The 21,718-nt window shown below is 43.2% G+C and overlaps 1 protein-coding gene and 1 long non-coding RNA gene across 2 annotated transcripts in view; one reads left to right on the top strand and one right to left on the bottom strand.

Moving 5' to 3' along the window:
• The window catches only part of Dnajc5b (DnaJ heat shock protein family (Hsp40) member C5 beta), a 49,026-nt gene that overhangs the window by 5,896 nt on the left and 21,412 nt on the right, over positions 1-21,718 (bottom strand). The window contains exons 3-4 of the mRNA XM_048358760.1: positions 12,247-12,460; positions 7,141-7,312 (exon numbers count right to left, since the gene is read on the bottom strand). Of these exons, the coding sequence (XP_048214717.1) occupies positions 7,141-7,312; positions 12,247-12,460 (386 nt within the window). The remainder of the gene's footprint in view (positions 1-7,140; positions 7,313-12,246; positions 12,461-21,718) is intronic.
• Positions 851-20,946, top strand: LOC125360715. Its single transcript, XR_007212796.1, has 3 exons — positions 851-986; positions 15,567-15,575; positions 20,935-20,946. It is a non-coding gene; the product is annotated as an uncharacterized LOC125360715 (long non-coding RNA).

The raw sequence follows: 21,718 nt of genomic DNA, 5'->3' as shown, positions 1-21,718 counted from the left end.
AAAGATATTCACATGTAGAAGCAATCAAAGAGATAAAAGTTAGAACCTCATATTTATGATTTGACCATATCATCTTTGTCAGCAAAGATGTAGATCAACAGAAACTCTCAACTGCCCATGGGAATACAGATTCATACAACAGAATTTCAGAACTACTTGGTGTTTTCTAATAAGTTGTGACTGTGTAAACACTTTCCTAAGGAATTCCACCCCAATGTACAGGACACAGGTACAAGACCATTCCTCACAACACTGTTTGTAATGGCGAAACTGGCGGACACCACTTGAACGTCCCTCAGCAGTAGAATAAAGCAGAGATGTGCTGTTAGAATGGACAGTGAAAATTAGTATTCACAATGTGAATGAATCTCAGAACTATTGTAATGAATGGGGAAATCAAGTTAATGAAAAATATTGCATATAAATCCACTCATTTAGGGTTAAGAAATGTGTGAAACCAAGCAATATAGATATAAACAATATTAACAATACCAACAACAATAGTAAGGAACAATTACAATGGAAAGTAATTACTGTTCTGCACAGCATCTGCTTCATTTAATTCTTTGCTGAAGCCATTCACCGAGCAGCCTGCGACTCTACCGGCCTGGCCTGGCATGTAGAGCACCATCGCTGTCTTGCCCGCCAGGATTCAGGGACAGACAGCCACATAATCACTCAAACCAGAGCTCTGCATTTCTCAATCCCCTGTTCTGTACTTTTCCCCCCCATTCCTAGGGCTTGCTTGAATTCTGGGCTGGGTGCTGGCCCTGTGCTTCTTTTGCCCAAGGCCAGTGCTGTACCCCTTGAGCCACATCCAGCTTTTTCTGAGTAGTGTGTTGGAGTCTCATGGAGTAGTGTAGGAGTCTCATGGACTTTCCTGCCTGGGCTGGCTTCCAACTGCAATCCTCAGATCTCAGCCTCCTGAGTAGCTGGAATTACAGACGTGAGCCCCGGGTGCCTGGCTTGTATTCCTCATCTTTTAAGTCTGCTTCAACTCTGTATTTGTGTATTTAGCGTTGGTCACCAACCTCCTCTGTTAGATTGGAAGATCCAATATACCAAGCATCAGGTAATTTTTTTTCTCTAACCCCTGATATACTGTCAGGCAAATATCCAATGCTCGATCAACATGTTTCTGTTGAGAGTTTATTTCAACCAATCTGTGTAGTAAATTGCTCACTGAGGCTTGGAAGCCCAAATGAAAGAAATGCAAGTTCTTCTTCTTCTTCTTTTTAAATAGGGTTCTGTTGAGATCAGCGCTTACCTATTTTCACCTTGACGTGTTACGTAGTTGGGGCCGGCTTCAAGCTGGGGATTCTCCTGCTTCAGCCTCCAGGTGCTGGGACTGCAGGCATGTGCCGCCCCGCTTAGCCTCCAGCCCATTCGAGCTGCCTTGTGGGGACCGCGCTGCACCGACTCCCTGCCCTGTGGTTCTGGTTGAGGCCTTGATGATTCTTGCTTGAGATTTTCAGAGAAAGAGGCAACACCGGCTTCTGGGTTTCCAGCATGCCCCGCCGTCTACTGAGTTCAGAAACGCGTTCCCTTCGACTGGAGGAAGGGGGTAGAGGCTGAACAAGGGGTGGGGGAGAGAAGGGAGCACGCATTCACTTTCTTCCCCAGTGCCCTATTCCTAGGCAGTCAGATGCGCGGGGTGCCGAACAGCAAGTGAAATAAATGTCTCCATGTCTGGGCCAAGAATAAGCCGCCATCTGGCGGCTTCTGCTCCATAATCGTGAATTTATCTTGGTTTAGTCCAGGTGAGTGGCAAGAACAGTTAAGTAGTCCACAGATTTTTCTGTGCATTGGATCATGCATTTTTTTAGAGCCAAGGTCAACAGTATAAACATCACCTTCAGATGGAAAATGAACTGTGTAACTTGTAAGGACAGGGGGAGAGAATGGAGGAGATTGACGCAAGGAGTGACACTGATCAAGAAGCATTGTACGCGTAACCTGACTTATGGAATTGTAACCCCTTTGTACAACTACTTAATAATACCCAATTTAAAACAGAACAAAAAAGAGGAGCAGGATTCTGATGCCACAAGAAATTCTTAGAATTTAGCTGGGAGTTTGGGTTGGGTTTACTTCATTGGTGCAGCTTAGAAGAAAACAACAACAACAACTAAGTTTAACCCTTTTTATGTTTGGTTTGCCAGGATATTCAGAGATAATTGGTTCCAGTTTAAGCTGTTCTGTGTTGTTTTTCTCTGTGTATCTGTCTGTCTGTCTCTCTCTCTCTCTCTCTTACACAGGAGAATTCCACAACATGTTTAGAGAGTGTCTCAAGATGGTCATAAAGCCTCTCAGCCAGTAGACTTCTGACTTCACTGGCCGTCAACTAAAAAATCTAAATGGTCTTGTTTTTAATATACCATGTAAGATGTCACAAGGTGCAGCTCCTAATTCAGTAACATGTGAAAGGAAGGGGAATTATTTGGTGACCACTATCTTTTGCCTTTCGGGTTTTAATTCTTCAAAGACCAAGACACCCTCTCTCTTCCAGTTCAATTTTGATTGGCTCACAAGAACAACAGAATCTTCCTATGTTTATAAGAACCCATTGAAAGTGTATTTTTGTTTTGATTGTTTCACTGTCCTTGCCAGCAAGTACTGAAGATGCGGGAGCTAAAGTTCTCTTTCTTCATCCTCAAATGTAGGAGCTGGAGGACACATTTGGCCTACTTAGCTCAAACAAAAACCTGCCATCTTTCACTCAATCCTACCCTGCACCGCTCCCAGGGCCTTGCACAGTGGGACATCAGCAAAGAGTAGTTCAAATCCAGTCACAGTCAAGAGTAAGCATGATGCCTGATAAAGAAAACATCTGGATGCAAAATCAAACCTGCTAAACCATCTCAAGATACTGAAAAACATTCCCAGTAAGTAAGAGGATGAAAGGGGGGAGTTGCTACTTTAAATCATAATTGTCATAAGTTGAGAAATATTTATAACTTTCTAAACAAAAGTAAAATTAGAAATAGTCACCCAATTCAAATCCAAAATGTACTTCTCTGATTAGCCCCCGTTCTTTTCTCTTCTAGGTTAGTCCACTAAGACATAAGAAGACAAAGTGTTAAGTAATTTACATTTATTCCGGAGAGAGGATTGCTTAAATGAGTTTCATTCTACTTTGTACCTTGACGTTTCTAGATGAAAGAATGAATAGTAGAGGAAAGGAATGCTGCAGTTTATTCAAATCCATGCTCTTGTATGAAAAATGAATTTTCCGTCGGATTCTTCTTACACTGGTTAGATCTCTAAGCAAGTAATGGAACTTTGATGCACAATGAAGATAAACCCCTGGCTCGGCCTGGGCTGCCTTAGGCCTGAGAAGCCTTTGACTTTCCTCTCTGCGGCTGATTAGGTAAGGATTGTGGAGTACACCCAGACTTGGTACTCTTCCTCTGAATGGTGCTGCTTTCTCAGTCCATGCATTGAGGGTTCACCTCCAACCAGCATCGATGACAGGACTGTTTCTTCACGAAGGCAGCCGCACACGCCTGTGGGGCCCTGCTCCTTCTCGCTCATTCCACCCCACCAGGATCAGGAAGAAAGTGAGGATCCCACAGAACCTACTCTATGTTCTCTGGGGAATACGTGTCTTTGGTGAAGCCAGCCAAGGTCAAACCTGCTGCTGGGCTACTTCAGCGTGCTACAGAAAGTGAAGCGAAACAACAACTAAAGAAAAACCCTCCTGTCTCTTCCATGTGGGCAATGCACCCTTATTCTGGAAAACAGACGCCCTCCCAGACAGCCAACTGAAAGAATTGCTTGTAGCTGAGTCAGTGACTCATTGTTGCCAGGTTTGGGTACAGTTCCTGGGACTGGAATGGACCAAATGGTATTTGGGTCTCACTGAAATAGAAATCTCAGGACATCAAGCTCCAGAGACTAGTAAAGTCTTCCATGTGCCTGTTTCTTGGTTGGTTGGTTGGCTGGTTTGGGGTGATAATAGGGTTGAACTCAGGACCCTGCCTTCAGCCCTCCAGTGGCCAGTTATTTGCAAATGGAATCTTGTGGACTTTTCTGCCTGGGCTGATGAGGAACTGCGATTCTCCAGATCCATCACACTTGCTATGCCAGTCCATTCACCGAAGGCACATGAAGCTCCAAGCCAAATGTCCTGGCACGTGATATTAATGTGTCAAATGCTTCTTACCAGATAGTATTAGCTGTTGTAGGCGCAGCATGGTTTAAAATGTGAAAAATGATCTGTAGAAAATTCTTCTAAACCTTATATCTCCTATACGTGAAGTAAACTAGGTAATTTCCCCAAATGGGACAATCTCTAAAATTTAGACATTAACGATAATAAGTTGAAAAGCTGAACAGAAATAATAATAATTCACCAACAATAAAAACAAAGTTTCAATCAAATGACTGGAGAAATGATTGTTTAAATGTCCTAATAAAAAAGGCTATAACAAAATTGCTGTGATATGAGAAGGCAAAGAATATATAGCTGTAGAGAAAAGTACCAGTGATACGCTAGGCAGCTAACTACATAAAAATTACTTTTCTAGATTTTGTAATACATGTTATATTTATGTTTTTAAGCTTGGTAATTGGTCGTGCCAGTCCTGGGACTTGAACTCAAAATGGGCTTGAATTCAAGACGTGGGCACTGTCTCTTAGCTTTTGTACTCAAGGCGAGTGCCACAGCTCCACTTCTGGATTTCTGGTGGTTAATTGGAGGCAAGAGTCTCACCCTTTCCCACCTGGGCTGGCTTCAAACCACAATCCTCCGATCTCAGTCCTGAATAGCTAAGATTATAAGCATGAGCTAGGGGAGCCTGTCAATTTACCTTTCTTATTTAAAATTAATTTCCTCTTTCAGGCTTTACTCTTTGTTCTTTTTCTTAAATCCATCTTCCCAAATTGTGTGAGTTTCAGGTTCCAGAGACTTGAATCATCTTGCACCGGAATTTTCCGGTGCTTAGAAGCAATTCGCAGGCGCTCCTGTTGGTGAGGATGCTCGCGACAGCTGGGGGGCTGGGATCTGACCTCCGTGGTGGAATGGCGGCTGTGCTTGTCAGACAGTGAGCGGCTCAGATTTATCACCAACCCCTCGGCAAGGAGAAGCCCCGGGGGGAATTTGGCAAAGAGTCTGGATTTCTATTCCAGAACACAAGTCTGCAGAGAAAGACTGTCTCCTGAAATGACCTGCTAGAGCCTTGATCCCACGTCAAGGAGGACCTTGAGAGCTTCTTGTTTGGGGTTTTTTTCAGACCAGTGGGAAACATTGGGTTTGGACCACCTGGGTTCCGTTGACCTAGTTTTGAGTTTTTCCAGTATAAAGAAAAAGTAAAGCTCACCCCAGAGGCTGAGGAGAACGGTATTCTCCTGCCTCACTGTCCGTCCCGTCCTTGGCTGGCTGGCTGCTGTCTGGTTTGGTGTGTGCTACAGGAGACCCCTCAGCAGAGCTGTGCACGGTCCTGTTACAGTTCATGTCCCTCCCGGAGCAGCTGAGATTCACATCCTGGGACTATCATTCGTAGGCAAATTGTGCCATGGCCACCAGCCCTTTCCTAAAGAGGCTTTTCCATGCAAACAATCACTGCATGATATACTTATTCATAATCCTGCTGGCTTGTTCTTTTCCTATGCCCCCACACAAAGATTAACCTGCCCTTTTATACCCTAAGTGAAGCAAAACCAATGGTTGTAATTGTGTTTTGCCATGAGTTCTCAATGTGGCTCCAAGAGAGAAAACAAACAAACAAACGAACACACTGGCCCATACACTTGGCCTGGTTGCCAGTCTGGCTATTCCCCTAGCAAGAGGCTTCTGTCCTCCGGACCACTGTGTGACAGGAAATTAAAGGCACATGGAAACCAGAAGCTGGTGGCTCAGGAGACCGAGATCTAGATAAAGGAAGTTCAAAGCCAGCTCAGGCAGTAAAGTTCACTTGATACCATCTCCAAAAGAACTAGCAAGCCTGAGACCCTGAGTTCTAACCCTGGCATCACGGAGACAAGCCAACCAACCCAAGGCACATGAGGCTCCATGTTCTAGAACTTCTACTTCCACCAGATCAAAGTAGCAGAGTCCATTTCAGTCCAGGGAACTTCATCCCCCAATCCCAGAGGTGCTGGTGACAATGGGCCACTGTGTCCCCACTACCAAGTGCTTCTTGCTGTTGGCTGTCTAGTGTGGGGGGAGGTTGGAGGGCACATTCAAGAACAAAGTATCCAGAATAATGGCGCATTCCCAGGGGGGAGGGGGAGGGCATGAATGTTTTGTCAGCACAGTAGAGCAGCAAAACAGCAGGTTTGAGCCCAACTTGTTTAAATGAAGACACGTATTCCTCAGAGAACAGAGAGTGAACTCGGTGAGCTCTTGGCCTTCTTTGCCTTTCTCCCTTCTTTGTTTCTGGGCAGAATAAACTTTGAAGATGCAAAATTCCTGGGTGTCCCTGGTAGTAAAGACATGGTCCCATTGTTGATGCCACTTTGAGGCTAGCCCTGAATGTGTGCACTGAGGAAGTTGCTGCATTTCAGAGGAAGAGTGCCCTAGTCCAGCTCGAGTCCCCAAATCAACCCTTGCTCAATCCAAGAAAGAGAAGTCAATGGTTGATAACATTTTTAGGTCCTCTCCTCGCCTCTCCCCTGTCCTCTTCCCTCCCCCCTCCATCTCTCTTCTCTCTCTCTCTCATCTCATTAATAGCCTAAGGCAGTCTGTAATTATGGCGTGTAACCCAAACTGGCCTTGAACTCATGGTTATTCTGGCTCACCCTGCTGAGTGCTGGCCTTCTAGCCTTGTGCCACCAAACCCAACTCTTCCTTTCTATTTGCGTAGAGATCCCCAAGGAACAGGTGGAGATCCATTCCTGAAAGAAATTTCTACCTTGGTTCTCGGGCCATGGACATGTCACCCAAACCTTTCTGCTTGCTTTGTACTTTCAGAATATTGCTTGCATTGTGCTTGCTTTACGCTGTCAGTGTATTCCTTGATTTCTTTCTAATAGTGTCACAGTCAGCTTTGCTTCGGGCTGACACGGGCATTTCTTTAACTTCCCCCACAGTGCTGGCTGTGCTGACCTCAGCCAGAGCCCTGCGCTTGGCTGCCGATTGCTGTATCTGTAGTGGAAGTGTCTAGTCAGATCTACGAGGGGCTACCGAGCTCGTCCCACCTTTTTCCATGTCGCTCTTGATCTGTTCTTCCAGGTCCTCCGGTGACACATAGCAGTCCTCTTCTGACGCAGATGATTTGGGCCGGCAGCGTCCACAGCAACAGTTACAGCAGCAACACAGGCAACAACAAAAATAGCAGCCTGTCAAGAGGCCAATGATGGTGAACAGGGTCTGGGCAGAGGCAAGGCAACATGGACGAGAAAGGGGACAGGTCTCAGAACTCAGGCCTGCAAAGACGCTCCCCAGACACTCGAAGGCATCTCAGTGTACCCCCCACTCATCCTTCTGCCCCGCAAGAACCACTTGTTCCGTCTCTTGGAAGTAATCTTCCTGACCTGTCTGTGTGTGGTTGCTAAGAGCGGAGAATCCCGAGTTGGAGACCAGCCTGGGTTACATAGTAAGTTTCAGTCCAGCCTGGGCTGCACAAAGAGAAGCCACGTCTCCAAACATAGAAAGAAAAACAAAGCAAAGCACACACAAAGAAAAAGGAACAGGGAAGGAAAACATAAAAACACCAGGAAAGAACTTTCCTCACCACGTCTAAGGGAAATTAGACCCAGAGGAAATAAGCACTGAAGTTTGGCCTTGCTCATAGTAAAGCAAACCAAAAACCAACACACACAAGTGAAATGATCACGCACGTGGTTTTGCTCAGTGGAACTGTACCTGCTCACCAACACCAGCGCTCTGGGGCCCGCCCTCCCTCCTCCGCATTTCTGCCAGTCACCAAGTCCTGCAGTGGCTCTCTTCATAATCCTCTGCGTGATCTTCCCTCTACCTCTCTGCCAGCCACAGGGCTTTGGAACCGCTTGTGTCTCTCCTCCGGACACTTCAGCAGCCTGCTAACTGGCCTCCCTGGCTCCCCTCCTGCCCTCCAGGTATCCGCACTATGCAGAGCACCTGGAGGAAGCCTGCTGCCAGACAGGTTCCCCTATCAAGTTCCCACGCACCAATCCCTCCACTTCTCAGGTACAGCCAGACTCTTGAGAAGAGTGTTTTGGCTCTCACCAGCACAGGAAATCGCCGGGCTCTCCATACGGATTCTGCCAGACATCCCTCTTCCATTCCCCAGACACCTAATAAATAACCTATCTGCTGTCTAAGACTCATCTCAAACGTCGGTAATGTCGTTTTGATCCTACTCTGACAGTTATTCCCTCCTTTGTGTCTCATTTTCTATTGCACCAATTTCGACCTTGACACTTTAGAACACAGACCATCAGCTTATAGATCTGTGTCATTGTGCTAAGTTGTGAGCGTCTTGAAGGCTGGATGATTGTACATTAGTATAGTCAATCTTCCAATCCCTTGTGCCCACCACTCAGTGTCTGGTAAGCTGTAGGCTCTCAATTATCTACTGAATTCATAAATATACAAAAATAATCACTACAAATAAGAATACAAAAATCAAAAAAAAAAAAAAACACAAAGCAAATCGAGCAGGATTTCCCCACAAACACATAAAAAGGCTGCCCATTAAAAAAATTTTTTTTTTTTACTATAAGACAACATAGATTTCATTAAGTTCAACGAAAGTTGCTGATCTTCAGTTTGTACTCCTGGACACCATATTGGAGGCAGCAAAGTACATTTTTGTAGCAATGTGTAAAAAAATCCAACCACTACTTGAACTTAGAAGAGACCAAGCCTAAGATTTGTAATTTTAAATTAAGGTAATAACCTTATAAAAACTTGAGCTTACTATCATTCCTTAGGAAAAAAATACAGAACTGAACTGTTTCAAATACAGTCATTTGGTTGATAGTTAAGATGCGGCTAAAGTGTGTACCCACCTTGAAGATGGAAACACATCAAGCCTTTCTTTTGAACGACATATATTCAAAAATTGATGTTCCAATTCAAACTGTACAATAAAAGCATATCAAAGTCGGGCACCGGTAGCTAGCTGATACTCAGGAGGCTGAGATCTGAGGATCACAGTTCAAAGCCAGCCTGAGGCTGCCCATTTTTTAAAAAGGAAAAGAAAAAAAAAAAGAAACAAGAGTTCGCTAGACTTTTCCAATGTGAAATCCTAAAGAACCCATTTTTTGCTAATTAAGCAAAATGATATTAGAATTTTATGAAAAATATACTACTTGGAATATAGAAGTGGCTTGTACATATCTACAAGTGGAATCTAGATTTTTATCTAAGATAAAACTCAACTCCTCTCTTCGCTAGAACTGAATCCAGATGTTACTCTAAGGAGCAAGGGAGATCAAAGATGAAGGTCGCCCATTTGTATCTGTGCTTCTGCAGTGAGAGACAGGACTCTGCCGTTCACCTGCCCCATCCTGCTTCCTCGCTCAGGACTTTGTTTCCTCCAGCCCCAGGGATGGGGTCAGCCCCAAGTACGGGGTGGAGCCCACTTCCCGCGGGAAGGCCTTAATCTCGCCTCGTAGTATTTAGTCTTAGTCTCTTAGTCTCGCCTCTTTACTATGCTGTACATTTTCACCATCTTAGATGGATCACTCTGGAAGGGAAGCTAGACGTGGCCCTCATCCTTTTCTCCTAAGCTCTCCTGCGAACACCACCCTCAAGGCGTTTCTCCTCCCTTACCTGCATTTGGCCTTCTGGTGTTTACCATGCAATTGTCACATTGGTCTCTTCCCTGAGAATCTCTTTTCCATTCATAGGATGCTTTGTCACTTAATTATGTCAACAAAATGCTTACCTTTTGTGGGACAGTCCTTGCTTTAATCCCTTGTCATGCCAGACCAAGTACATAACAGATTTTTTTTTTAAAAAATTACTTTGGGCAGAATCTGAATTTAGGGCATCATTCTTGTTGGATAGCAAAAAGCACACATTTTTGACAGTGCATTCATTCCTGTGGTATATACTGAATGCATTACTGCTACGTTCCAGGCCATTCTGATGGGTACCATGGCACAAGCAGAAGAGAAGAGAAGACATATTCTTTGTCATCGTTTTTCATCTCTGTTGTAAGACAAGGTCTCATTCTATAGCTCCGGCTGGCCTCCGCCTCTCATTCTCCTGCCTTGGCCTCCCTACAGGCATGCCCGCCATTAGCATTCCCTGCACATCAGGGCCTCAGCCCCTTCTACTTCTTCTCCCTGGGCAGCTTGTAGCTCCCAGCTCCATCAGCGAAGGCCCTCCACCCGGACCTGAAGCCCCTTCCTCCCCTAGAACTCTCCTGGGATAGGAGACAGACCTAGCTGTGCGTGCAGAGGACCGCCCACCTCTCGACCCTGGGTGGGGACAGGCTCCGCCATGCCCCCTCTCCATGGGGACGATCACACCTCGAATGAACCCCCTTATAAATCTCCCTCTCCTGGGATGGATGCTTTCAATCACCATGCCGAGCTGTAGCCTTATTTTTCAAAGAGAACAATCAGCAATGCTTTATCTCTTTCCGACTGAGCACATCCTGCTTGTCTGTAGGAATTTTGGTCGATTCCATCAAGTTCTTGGGCAAGGAAGCCAGTTTTCAGCTTGATGCAGATAGGCTGCGCTATCCAGGCAGCACCTGTGTGACTGTCTGGGGCTGAAGACATGGAAAGGATGTCCGCCCGGAGGGAAGGTTCCCGTACAAACCCTCAGAAGTCCTCACTGTCACCAGACATGACATTGGTAGCAAGCACACCCATTCCAAACTCCCCATCCACTCAGCAGACATCTGTGGTGTCTGCCCCAACCCCCAGAAGAGTCTGGGGTAGGATTTTAGAAAGCAAGTGGCATTTTAGTGTATACTTTCTCTCCCCACTTGTATATGAGAACATAGTCCCATCTCTTCCTAAAGATACCTCCATTTAGCAAGACTTTGAAGAAGAAAGAGCCATCAGAATACTGCTGAACATAAAACCCGCCTATTTTTTTCCTGGAGATTTTTGCTTTTAAAAATTATTAGGAGTGGGGCATCACCAATGGCTCACCTCTGTAATCCTAGCTACTCAGGAGGCTGAGCTCGGAGGATCATGGTTTGAAGCCAGCCCAGGCAGAAAAGTCCCCAGGAGACTCTTATCTCCAATTAACCACTCAAAACCTAGAAGTAGCTGTGTGGCTCAAGTGGTGGAGGGTTGGCCTTGACCACAAAGAGGTTCAGATACAACACCCAGTCCCAGAGTTCAAGTACCACAACACACACACACACACACACACACACACACACACACACACACACACACACACACAATTGTTAAGACTTATGACAACTTAAAAACATGCAAACTGTCTGCAAACTATGCAGACCATATATATATATATATATATACACACACACACATATGGACTATGTGTATGGCCTATAGGTATGTATACTTTCACCAGAAGATGAAGCAAGTAAAACTCATAAACAAATATAAAAGTTTTCGCCAGACCCACATATGGTAAAGATTTCTAGGAAATCAAACAAATTTGCTCTCCAAAACTCAGTTGCGATTGCACTTAGTCCGTCATCATGCTGCCTTTCTCTTGAACAGACATCCCTCTCTCTTTTCTTCCCTCTCCAACTCCGTTGCCCTCCACTACTTATTCCCCCCTCCCCAAGCGTTTCCTTTTCCACTGCTCATAACAGGCCCCAGAGAGCCCATGACATCACTACCACTCATTCTCCTGCGTAATGCTTGCTGATGTAGCTTACCCTATAGATAGTACACAGCTAAATTTGTCCTGCAATAACTTATTAAACCATTGCCACGCTAATAAATTATTTTGGGTTTTGAGCAGTGAGTCAGCTCTTAATTAGTCACTCTGGGAGAAAGGGAGAGCAGTCAGAATTAACCTGAAGCTCCAAACTCAAATATAATTAATGTCTAGAAGTACTGAAAGTCATTTTGGATTTCATAATTCATGGATGAGTGCAAGCACAAATGAGCCACCATTTTTTGGTGGAAGGGATATCTTGTTTTAGTTTTCAAGAGTGTAATGATAAGAAGATGGATCTTTCTATGATGAGGTCTATAAAAATTTGAATGAAGGGTAGATGATGTAGCTCAGGGGTAGTGATTGTCTAGCAAATGGGAGGCTCTGGAGGCCCTGGGGAGAAGGGGGGATTAGGAGTGAGGAGGAGAAAGAATAAAAACGGAATAGAATAATAATCTTCCAGGAAACTGTTTATGAGGGGAAAAAAAGTTGTGATTCACCTTTGCCCACCAGCTTGATAGCATGAAGTAGGTATTGACATTTTCTTCTCCAAATTGCTCAGCCACGTAGAGCCCGAGAGATCCGTACTTGTCGTAGATGTTTCTCTTGGTGGCGTCGGTGAGTATTGTGTGTGCGTTGTTGATTTCTTTAAACTTCTCAGCAGCTGCCGGGTCATCTGGATTCTTATCTGGATGATGTTTCAGGGCCAATTTTCTTTTAAAATTAAAAAAAGAAGGTGATGAAAGGTGTTATTTGACAAAACAACAATGTCATTTTAGAGAGTCGGGATTCATTTATACATCCTTTATTTTGTGTCAACACTGTGAATTGAGAAGCTTTACAGTAGGGGTGATTTAACTAAGACAGACGTTTTCATTCAATGATATGCCATGTTCTTAGTGTGCAGAAACAGTCCTGTTATCTCCCTCCGCCTGTCCTCCAGAGGAGTCTCAGTAATGCTGTAGCTGTTGCGCCTGAGACATTTTACTATTGGCAAGTACGTGAGTTTGTGTTCACCTGGAAGCTGTCAGAACCCCGTCCCCCCCCCCCCCAACATACAGGGCTCTTTACAAGGCAGCATCAGGTCGAGTTTACACACTCAAATTCTATTCAGAACCAAAAGAGTTTCCCAGAATGACAGAACGTCACACCACATATTCTAAAAGTAACATTCAAGCATAAAAGAAAAAAATCCAATTTATATTCCCTTGAACAAACAACATGACCCCTTCACAAATCTTCCACAGGTCATAACTTCCTTTTGTGTTTCTAAACAAACACTCCCTATGTGCTTAAATGTACGTTTGGCCTCTTTCCAAATAGATCTTCCATTTGAAATATTGTAAGGAAGGTAAGGCCCTTGCTCCTCTGTGAAAATAAAGCCGGCCCCAAGGGGCATTCACGTGCTTTTTGTTTTATGGGTGCAGACTGGAGGGGTTCTTCATTCTTCAGTTATACTCAGGTATAAGAGGGGGCCTGCATAGCGGATGTAAGAAGTCAGCTGTATAGACTGGCTTGTGGCTTTCTTTCAGTCCCTAGAGACCGTTTAAGTAATGCTTAAAGTCATACTCAAAATTGCTGTTATCATATTCAAAATCTGTCCGTGCTACCTATTTTTCTGCTACAAAGTTGGTTTTATGACTCCTAGTTAGAAATTCCGTATGGCTCTTCTTCATGCTGCCCCATCACAGATGGACAAAAGTACCATAAGGAAGTGGCACTGTGATTCAAGTAGCAGAGCACTAGCCTTGAGCTGAACAGTTCAGAAACAGCGCCCAGGCCCAGAGTTCAAGCCCCATGACCCCCCCCCCCAAAAAAAAGCCACTCAAAAGTACCATAAGCTTCTGTTTATTGTATTGGTTTAGATAGGTTTTGTATTAATTTGGTAATAAAAGCCCAGAATTAGTGCAGAAAAGTAAGATTTATCTTAAAAATCAATCTGCATATGTTTTAGGAACTAAAGTAGTACTGTTTAAGAAGTATTCAAATAGCTGGGCATCAGTGGCTTACACCTGTAATACTAGCTACTGAGGATACTGAGATCTGAGGATCTCAGTTCGAAACCATCCTGGGCAGGAAAGTCACTGAAATCCTTACCTCTAGTTAACTAGAAAAGCAAAACCGAACAGGAGCTGTGGCTCAAATGGTAGAGCACTAACCTTGAGGAAAAAAGCTCAGGAACCACACTAATTCAGGTATTGGGACCAGAAGGGAAGAAGAGGGGGAGTAGGAGAAAAAGGAACAGGAGATGGAGAGGGAACGAGAGAGAGAGATGGTATATGAATATGACATATGGATATTTAAACAGCCCAACATTTGGATACTTAGAAAGCACCAAAATGTTTGAAAGCATATATCATGGTATAGTGATGATTGTAACTCTAGAATAAATCATAGTGTATTAACCATTCAACCTTGAGATCAAAACAAATTAAAATAATACTCCATTTTAAATGTGTTTAATCAAAACTTTTAAAAAGCAATCTTTTGCTTTTTTCTGCACTCTACCACTAAGCCACATTCCCAGCCCCAAGGAGAGGAGGGTTGTTTTTTTTTTTGTTTGTTTGAATATATTTAAAGTCTTCCAAATGGGACCATTTGATATCATGTTTGGGGCATGCAGAATTTGTGAAGAAGTATTAGCTAATAGCACAAAATGACTTCTGTCATTCAAAAATTTTTATGGTATTAACTTTACTATATTACTTGTAAGTATGTTATAAATACTAACTCATCACTTCTCACAAAAACCCTGCCATAGGCATTATATCACAGATGAGGGTAATTAGAGGTGTTACGTATCTTGCCCAACATTACACAGTTAATAAATAGAGCCGGGCTTTGAACACAGGCAATCTGACGCTCTGCTACATGCTCTTCACCCCCACTACACTGCCTGCTATATTTCTATTTTTGAATGAAAAGAAGTAAAGTACACAGAATGTTTAGCAGGTCATTGTGAAGACTCGGCTTTAGTCTGCATTCCATCGGAGGCCACGTCAATGTTTTGATAAGAATGATGTAGCTGGCCTTAGCTTTAGAAGGAACACTCAGTCTGGGAAAACACAAAATCAAAAGGGAGAAGACTCACGTATGCAGGCAAAAGACCACAATGGTTTGGAGCATTATAGTAATGAAGGACACAGTGAGAACTGGCTAGATTTCAGATCTATTGCGAGGCAGCTGGTGGAGTGTAAGTGAGGTAGAATGAGGATAGCTCCAAAGTTTTGGCCTAAATAACTACAAGTTGTGGATTACTGTTTAATTAGCAGCATGGATGATTTTTTCTTGTAGTGGGGAATGGCTCTGTTCTGGATGATGGAAGATACCTATTTATTTCCAAAGAGTTGGGGGTAGAAAGATAGGAACCTGAACCTTGGGAAGAATTACTGTAGGGAATGTACACTTGGCAGTTCTCAGCAAGTAATTGATATTCAGAACAGTGACACTGCAAAGCTCAAGAAAGCAGATCCAAGGAGTCCAGGGAGTGAGCTTTGGGAAAGGAGAACTGAAATCAAGATATATCGTATTCATAAACTGCTTTGTTACATGGCAACCCCACTGTACAACTACCTAAAGACAGTAACAAAATAGAACCAGAAAGAAAGGAGGACCAACAGGGTGTGGTGGTGCGTGCCTGTGATCCCAGCACTTGGGTATACTGAGGCAGGAGAACTAAGACTCCAAGGCCATCCCGGATTCATAGTGAGATCCTGATTCAAAAAGGCAAAAAAAGAAAAAAAGGAAAGATCAACTATGTAGAAAGACAAAATTGGAGACTATGAAGTCCTAGGATCCAAAAGAAGAAACTGTTTCCAAGAGGAGAGGAGTTTTCGTTTGTTTTTTGTTTTCCCAGTCCTGGGCTTGGACGCAAGGCCTGAGCACTGTCCCCGGCTTCTTTTTGCTCAAGGCTAGCACTCTACCACTTGAGCCACAGCGCCACTTCTGGCTTTTTCTGTGTATGTGGTGCTCAGGAATCGAACCCAAGGCTTCATGCATGCTAGGCAAGCGCTCTACCGCTAAGCCACATTCCCAGCCCCAAGGAGAGCAGTTTTGATGTCAAATTCTGCCCATTGGTCATGTCAGATGAAGACTAGGAAATGGCCACTGGATACAGAAATTTGGAAATCCTTGGTATCCTTCTCACACACACACACACACACACACACACACACACACACATCTTTATTCGATATTCTTATTTGTTTGTGTTTTGCTCTGTGCTCAGTGTGGTCTTTGTGCTTCGTAGGCAGGTGCTGTCTCTACCACTGAGCTAACCCTCAACCTTGTAGGTCTTCTCACAGAGAAAAGTAGAGCAGAAAAAGAAGCAGAAAAGAAAAGAGGGAACTAGAAGGCAGCAACCCAAATAAACAGTGTCTTAGCTGCCTCTCAGGGTTCCAGGTCAGTCTTTGTTTGTACCTTTGCTTGTTATGAAAACTATACAGATTATTTACTATTTTCCTTGAGCATTTGTAAGCTCCAGGGACAACTTTCATTTTCTCTGCATAGTTGACAGTTCAGGGTTTTGTTTCCTTCAATGACTTGCCCACCACCCAGTTGGAAAGGAAGAGAATTGAAGGGAGAAGCGTACCTGAGCTATCATGCCATGATCGTCATCAGAAAACCTCAGGTAGACTTGTGAGGCCTGGATTTTGAATGGTAGAACATTTCTGGAATCTTCACTCTGTGCCCAACACTGGTTGCTTTCTCCCAAAGAGTTTTTTTTATAGGTCATATCTAAGCCAATCAAATGAAAGGGCTGATATTGTCTCAATGGGAAGAAATTCCTAGAAAATGTCCCTTTACATATATTGCTTTGTTTCCTGGGTCCGTTTCTAGACTGATACACACCACCACAGACTCAAGCCTGAGAATTCTGGCTTCCTGTCATTTTTCAAGCTGTTTGGATCTCAGTCAGCTCATGAGGGCAACTCATTTATCACTGCCTGCTAACAATGGAGTTGTCAGATTTGGAGGGCTGGAACACCTCCATTTGTAATGAATCCAATTCCTGATCATCACCAGCATTTTGACTCCACTTGGCAAATGCTCTTGGCTCTGAGGAAATTCTGGCAAAGATGGAGAGGAGAGACAGCTGCCAAAATGACAGAAATGCTCAAGGAGGTCATTGCTCAGTGTCCTGCCTTCCTGAAGATTGTCTTAGAGCAAGAGAACACATAGGGCATTTGAGGTTTAATGAAGTGTTTGGAAGATTTTAAAATAGTTACTTGTTCATTGGAAAAAATATTGTTCATGATGGGTGCTAGTAGCTCATAAACCCAGTTACTCGGGAGGCTGAAATCTGAGAATTATCGCTCAGAGCTAGCCTAGGCAGAAAAGTCTATGGGACTCTTTTTTTTTTTTTTTTTTTTTTTTGGCCAGTCCTGGGCCTTGGACTCCGGGCCTGAGCACTGTCCCTGGCTTCTTCCCGCTCAAGGCTAGCACTCCGCCACTTGAGCCACAGCGCCGCTTCTGGCCGTTTTCTGTATATGTGGTGCTGGGGAATCGAACCTAGGGCCTCGTGTATCTGAGGCAGGCACTCTTGCCACTAGGCTATATCCCCAGCCCTATGGGACTCTTATTTCCAATTAACTTCCCCCCCCCCCCAAAAAAAAACAGCTGGAAATGGAACTGTGGCTTAAAAGATTCTAGCCTTGAGCAAAAAAGCTCAGGGACAGCGCCCAGGCCCTGAGTTCAAGCCCCAGGACTGGCACACTCAAAAAATAATGTCTGTCATTTATGATTTTAAAAGTGATTTAATTGGAAGGCCGAGGCAGGAGAATTATTTTATTATTCAGTTTTGTTCAGTTTTTAATTTTGCTTTTAACTCTATAAAATTTAATTAAATAATGCAATTTACCTTTAATACAATCAATGCATTAAGCCTACAATTTATGATCATATATATATATATACAATTTAATGCATTTAGCTTAACTGTACTCATGTCTTAACAAGTAGCATTTTTCTGGTTCTTTTCTAATTTTTTCACATACTTCATTATTTCTCCCATGATTATTATTTTATTTTTGAGACAGGGTCTCACTAAGCTACCCAGGCTAGTTTCAAGTTCCCTGTTCCCCGTCTACACCTCCTGAGAGCCAGGATTGCGGGGTGAGCACCACCCGAGGTATTTGAAATTCTACCTTCTACTTCTCACATGCAGAGGAACTTTCTAGTCATTTTGAAAGTTTTGTTCTCTGGCTTGATTGTATTGGGTTTAGAGAAAATACTTCTACTCCTGAAGTTCTTTAAAAATTGAAACTTGCCTTATGGCCCATTATTTTTATAAACGTAATATCATAAAGTACTGCACCTTTGTTTGTGTCATGTTTTTGCTTTGTAGTACTTCTTGTTTCTCTCTCACTTGCTCCTAGCTGTTGGTTTCTGAGACAAGGCTTCACTCTGGCATCGGCCTGTTCTTACAATGACTGAGCGACCCCCTCTGGCCTCCAATGCTCGCCTTTCCTGCCCCGGCCTCCGGAGCCTACGTGACCCCCGCTGGCCTCCAATGCTCGCCTTTCCTGCCCCCGGCCTCCGGAGACTACGAACCACAAGGAGCACCGTATCCATCGTCTCCTCTGACTCTAATAAAGCGATTGCAAGCTGGCTTTTGGTAAACAGTTGCATAGAATGTAGTTGTTTCCTTCCTATTTTCTTCTATATCTGAAAATTATATTAGTTTGTTTGCATATTAATTTATCTATATAATGACCGTACTGATGTATTGTGTGTGTGTGTGTGTGTGTGTGTGTGTGTGTGTGTGTGTGTGCGTGGTGCTGGACATTGAACTCAGAGCCTAGTGTCTGTTAGGCAAGCATCCAACCACTGAGCTAGCTACATCGCTAACCTACCCAAATAAAATTTAAATAGAGCAATATTGCTATTCCAAATAATTCAGCCACCATGTATTTTAACATAATGTCTGCTATTTTTCAAGTTGAATCTGCCACTTCATTATGTTCTATTTGTCCATCTAAAATATATTTTCTTTCTCCTTTCTTGCTATGGGGATTGATCCCTTTCCATTATTCTATTTTTTCCTCTGTCAGCTTGGGAATCATGGTGTTTTTCTTTATTATTATTATTCTTTATTGGGGTCTATAACAGTTAAGACTGCATCATTGTGCCAAAATACCTCACATGAATGATTGACAGGTGGGGGATGTATTTTAGCTATGGTTGCAGAAGTGTCACTGCTTCCTAGCAGTGAAGGTGTGGCAGAGCAGAGCTGTATACCATGGCAGGCAGGAAGGAAAGGAAAGAACCGAAGAAGAGGCGGCCACGGTGAGACAACCCCCAGCAACAACCCCAGTGGCCAACTTCCTCCACCGAAGGCCCAGCTGCCAATGGTTTTCCTACTCCCAACAATGCTGTCAGATCATGAATTCATCCAAGAGTTAGTCCACTGTTCAAGCCAGAGCCTCCAGGACCTAATCACTTCCCCAAGCAACCAAGTCCCCAATACCTAAGTCCACAGGGCACATTTCGTATTTGAAGCAGAACAGGGTCCTTTTAAAGACTACAAAGTCTTTGTCTTGTTTATTTTTACATTTTATCTTTAAGTAATTGTATAAAGACTGTTCCATTTAACAAAGCAGTCTGTGAATACAGTGCCTCTTGATCCATGTCGCCCCTTCAACCTTCTGACCCCCTTGGACCCATCCCTTCCCTTCTCTTAATTTCACGGTCTATGCAGTGAATTCCTGACTGCAAGCTCGCCCACCTCTCCCTGGCCAGCCTGATGTCAGTGTACTTCTGTCTTCCTCCAGGATAATGTAAATATCTTACAGCAGTACCATTGTTACTCCTAAGTGAATTTATGTGTTGCTGAGGCCACATACACCTTAGGGCTTGAACTCAAAGCCTGAACTCTGGTGCTCAAGGCTAGCGCTCTACCACGAGCCACAGCACCACTTGAGTAGTTTATTGGAGATAAGAATCTCATTGACTTTCCTGCTCCGTCTCGCTTTTAACCACGATCCTCAGATCTCAATCTCCTGAGTAGCTAGGATCACTGGCAGGAGCCATCGGCCATATACTTCTGGTATATAATTAGGAATGGTATAGCTGAATCACGTATACTCTTATTTTTCATTTTTTTAAAGCAGCTCTATACCGATTTCCATAGTGGCTGGATGAATTTCCATTCCTATCAACGGGATTCCTTTACCTCCCTCCTTGACCATAGCCAGCATTTGTTATTTTTTGTTTGTCTTGGATGGATGGAATCTCAGTGTTGTTTTGATTTGAGACATGTATTTTGAATTCTCTACAGCGTTTAAATCCTAAAAACTATTATTTTGTGCAACTAGCCTTTATTATTTTGCTCAAATCAGATATGTGTAAGTGCATTCATGTATTTGTAATTTTTTTCTTATGACTAGTTCTTTTCTGCATCTCTGACCATCTATCTGATATCATTTTCCTTCTGCCTGTCAATATCTCCTTTGATAATGATTAATTCTCACAAATATGAAGCTTAAGATTACATTTAACCTTTAACTTAGGAAGGTATTTCCCCTAAACAGAGAACTGTGGGTTATCAGTTATTTTTGTTATTAAAGATTTCAGTTCATTTATCTACTGGCTTCCACGATTTCTTTTGGAAGATCAACTATAAGTCTAATTGTTCATCTTGGAAGATAGTTTTACCATTTTTACCTTTATAATGTGCCTGAATACATTTATTTTTATTTATTTTGTTTGGCTTTTATGGGGCATGTGTGGGTTTGTATCTTTTATAGACCTGGAAAACTCATCTTTTTTTTTTTTTTTCAAATATCTTCTCTCCTATTCCCACTCTCTTTCTACTGTCTTTTAAAGACATTACTAATGTAATTAATCTTCATGATGTTTCCTTTTCACATTGTTTTGTGTTTGTTTGTTTTAGAAGTTATTTTGGTAACTTTCTTTGGATCTATCTTCTAGTCACCTTCCTTATCTACTAACTCCAACCTTTAAGTTGAATTTGGCTGCTTTATTGTCTTTTTTTTTTAGTTTAGAACATGTTTCAAGTTTGAAAATTTTAGATTTCCCTGAAATTTTTCAGTTTTGTATTTTACCATTTTGATTGGAGCTTATTTTTAAAACTGTATCTGAAGGGGCTGGGAATATGGCCTAGTGGTAAAGTGTTTGCCTCATTTACATGAAGCCCTGGGTTCGATTCCTCAGCACCACCTATATAGAAAAAGCCAGAAGTGGTGCTGTGGCTCAAGTGGCAGAGTGCTAGCCTTGAGCAGAAAGAAGGCAGGGACAGCGCTCAGGCCCTGAGTTCAAGCCCCAGGACTGGCAAAAAACAAAACAAAAAAACTGTATCTGAAGTTCCCATGAGTCCAGAAAATCATTTCTCCTGGTTTTTGTTCTTGTCTTGACTCATACACCTAATTGTCTCTGTATGTTACTGTATTTTTAAAACTTGTAAAGAAACGATTTGAGGCCTAAGATGTAATCTCACACTAGAGAGCATTTCTATTTCCTACTTCTAGATCTCAAGAGACCTTTTCAAAACTGGGATCATCTTAACCCAAGATAAGGACTTAAAATCTTCTTGGCTACCATGTGCTTCAGAGTTTACTTGTTTTTATGTGGCTGCCATTCCTCTCTGACAAGCCACGGTAGACTTTAAGATTTAGTAACTGAAAACTGGCATTAGAAAACATTTCCCAGTTCTACTTGGCATTGGCCAGAGAACAAACTTCTAAGCTAGCTTCGCGGCGTGCCAGCCCTGTCTGAAACCGGCGGTCAGCTGGAGGGCTCTGTGCCCTCAGTGTAACGCCTTCACCTGGTTGGTAAGGATTCTAAACAACAGGCCGGTTGCAGGGGGTCAGGTTTGGTAAATGGTGGCTAACTTGAAGCAGATTGCAAAAGCAGAAGCTGCAATACCTTTTTTTTTTTTTTTTACAAAAAGCACCACTTCTGACACATGGGTTAAAGCTGTGAGGTCTGAGAGCCAGCCTTCATTCACAAGTT

This window comes from Perognathus longimembris, chromosome 12 (genome assembly GCF_023159225.1).
Source record: "Perognathus longimembris pacificus isolate PPM17 chromosome 12, ASM2315922v1, whole genome shotgun sequence".
NCBI classification, from domain to species: Eukaryota; Metazoa; Chordata; class Mammalia; order Rodentia; family Heteromyidae; genus Perognathus; species Perognathus longimembris.
Note: the sequence above shows the minus strand (reverse complement) of the source record. Positions and strands in the feature narration are given on the sequence as shown.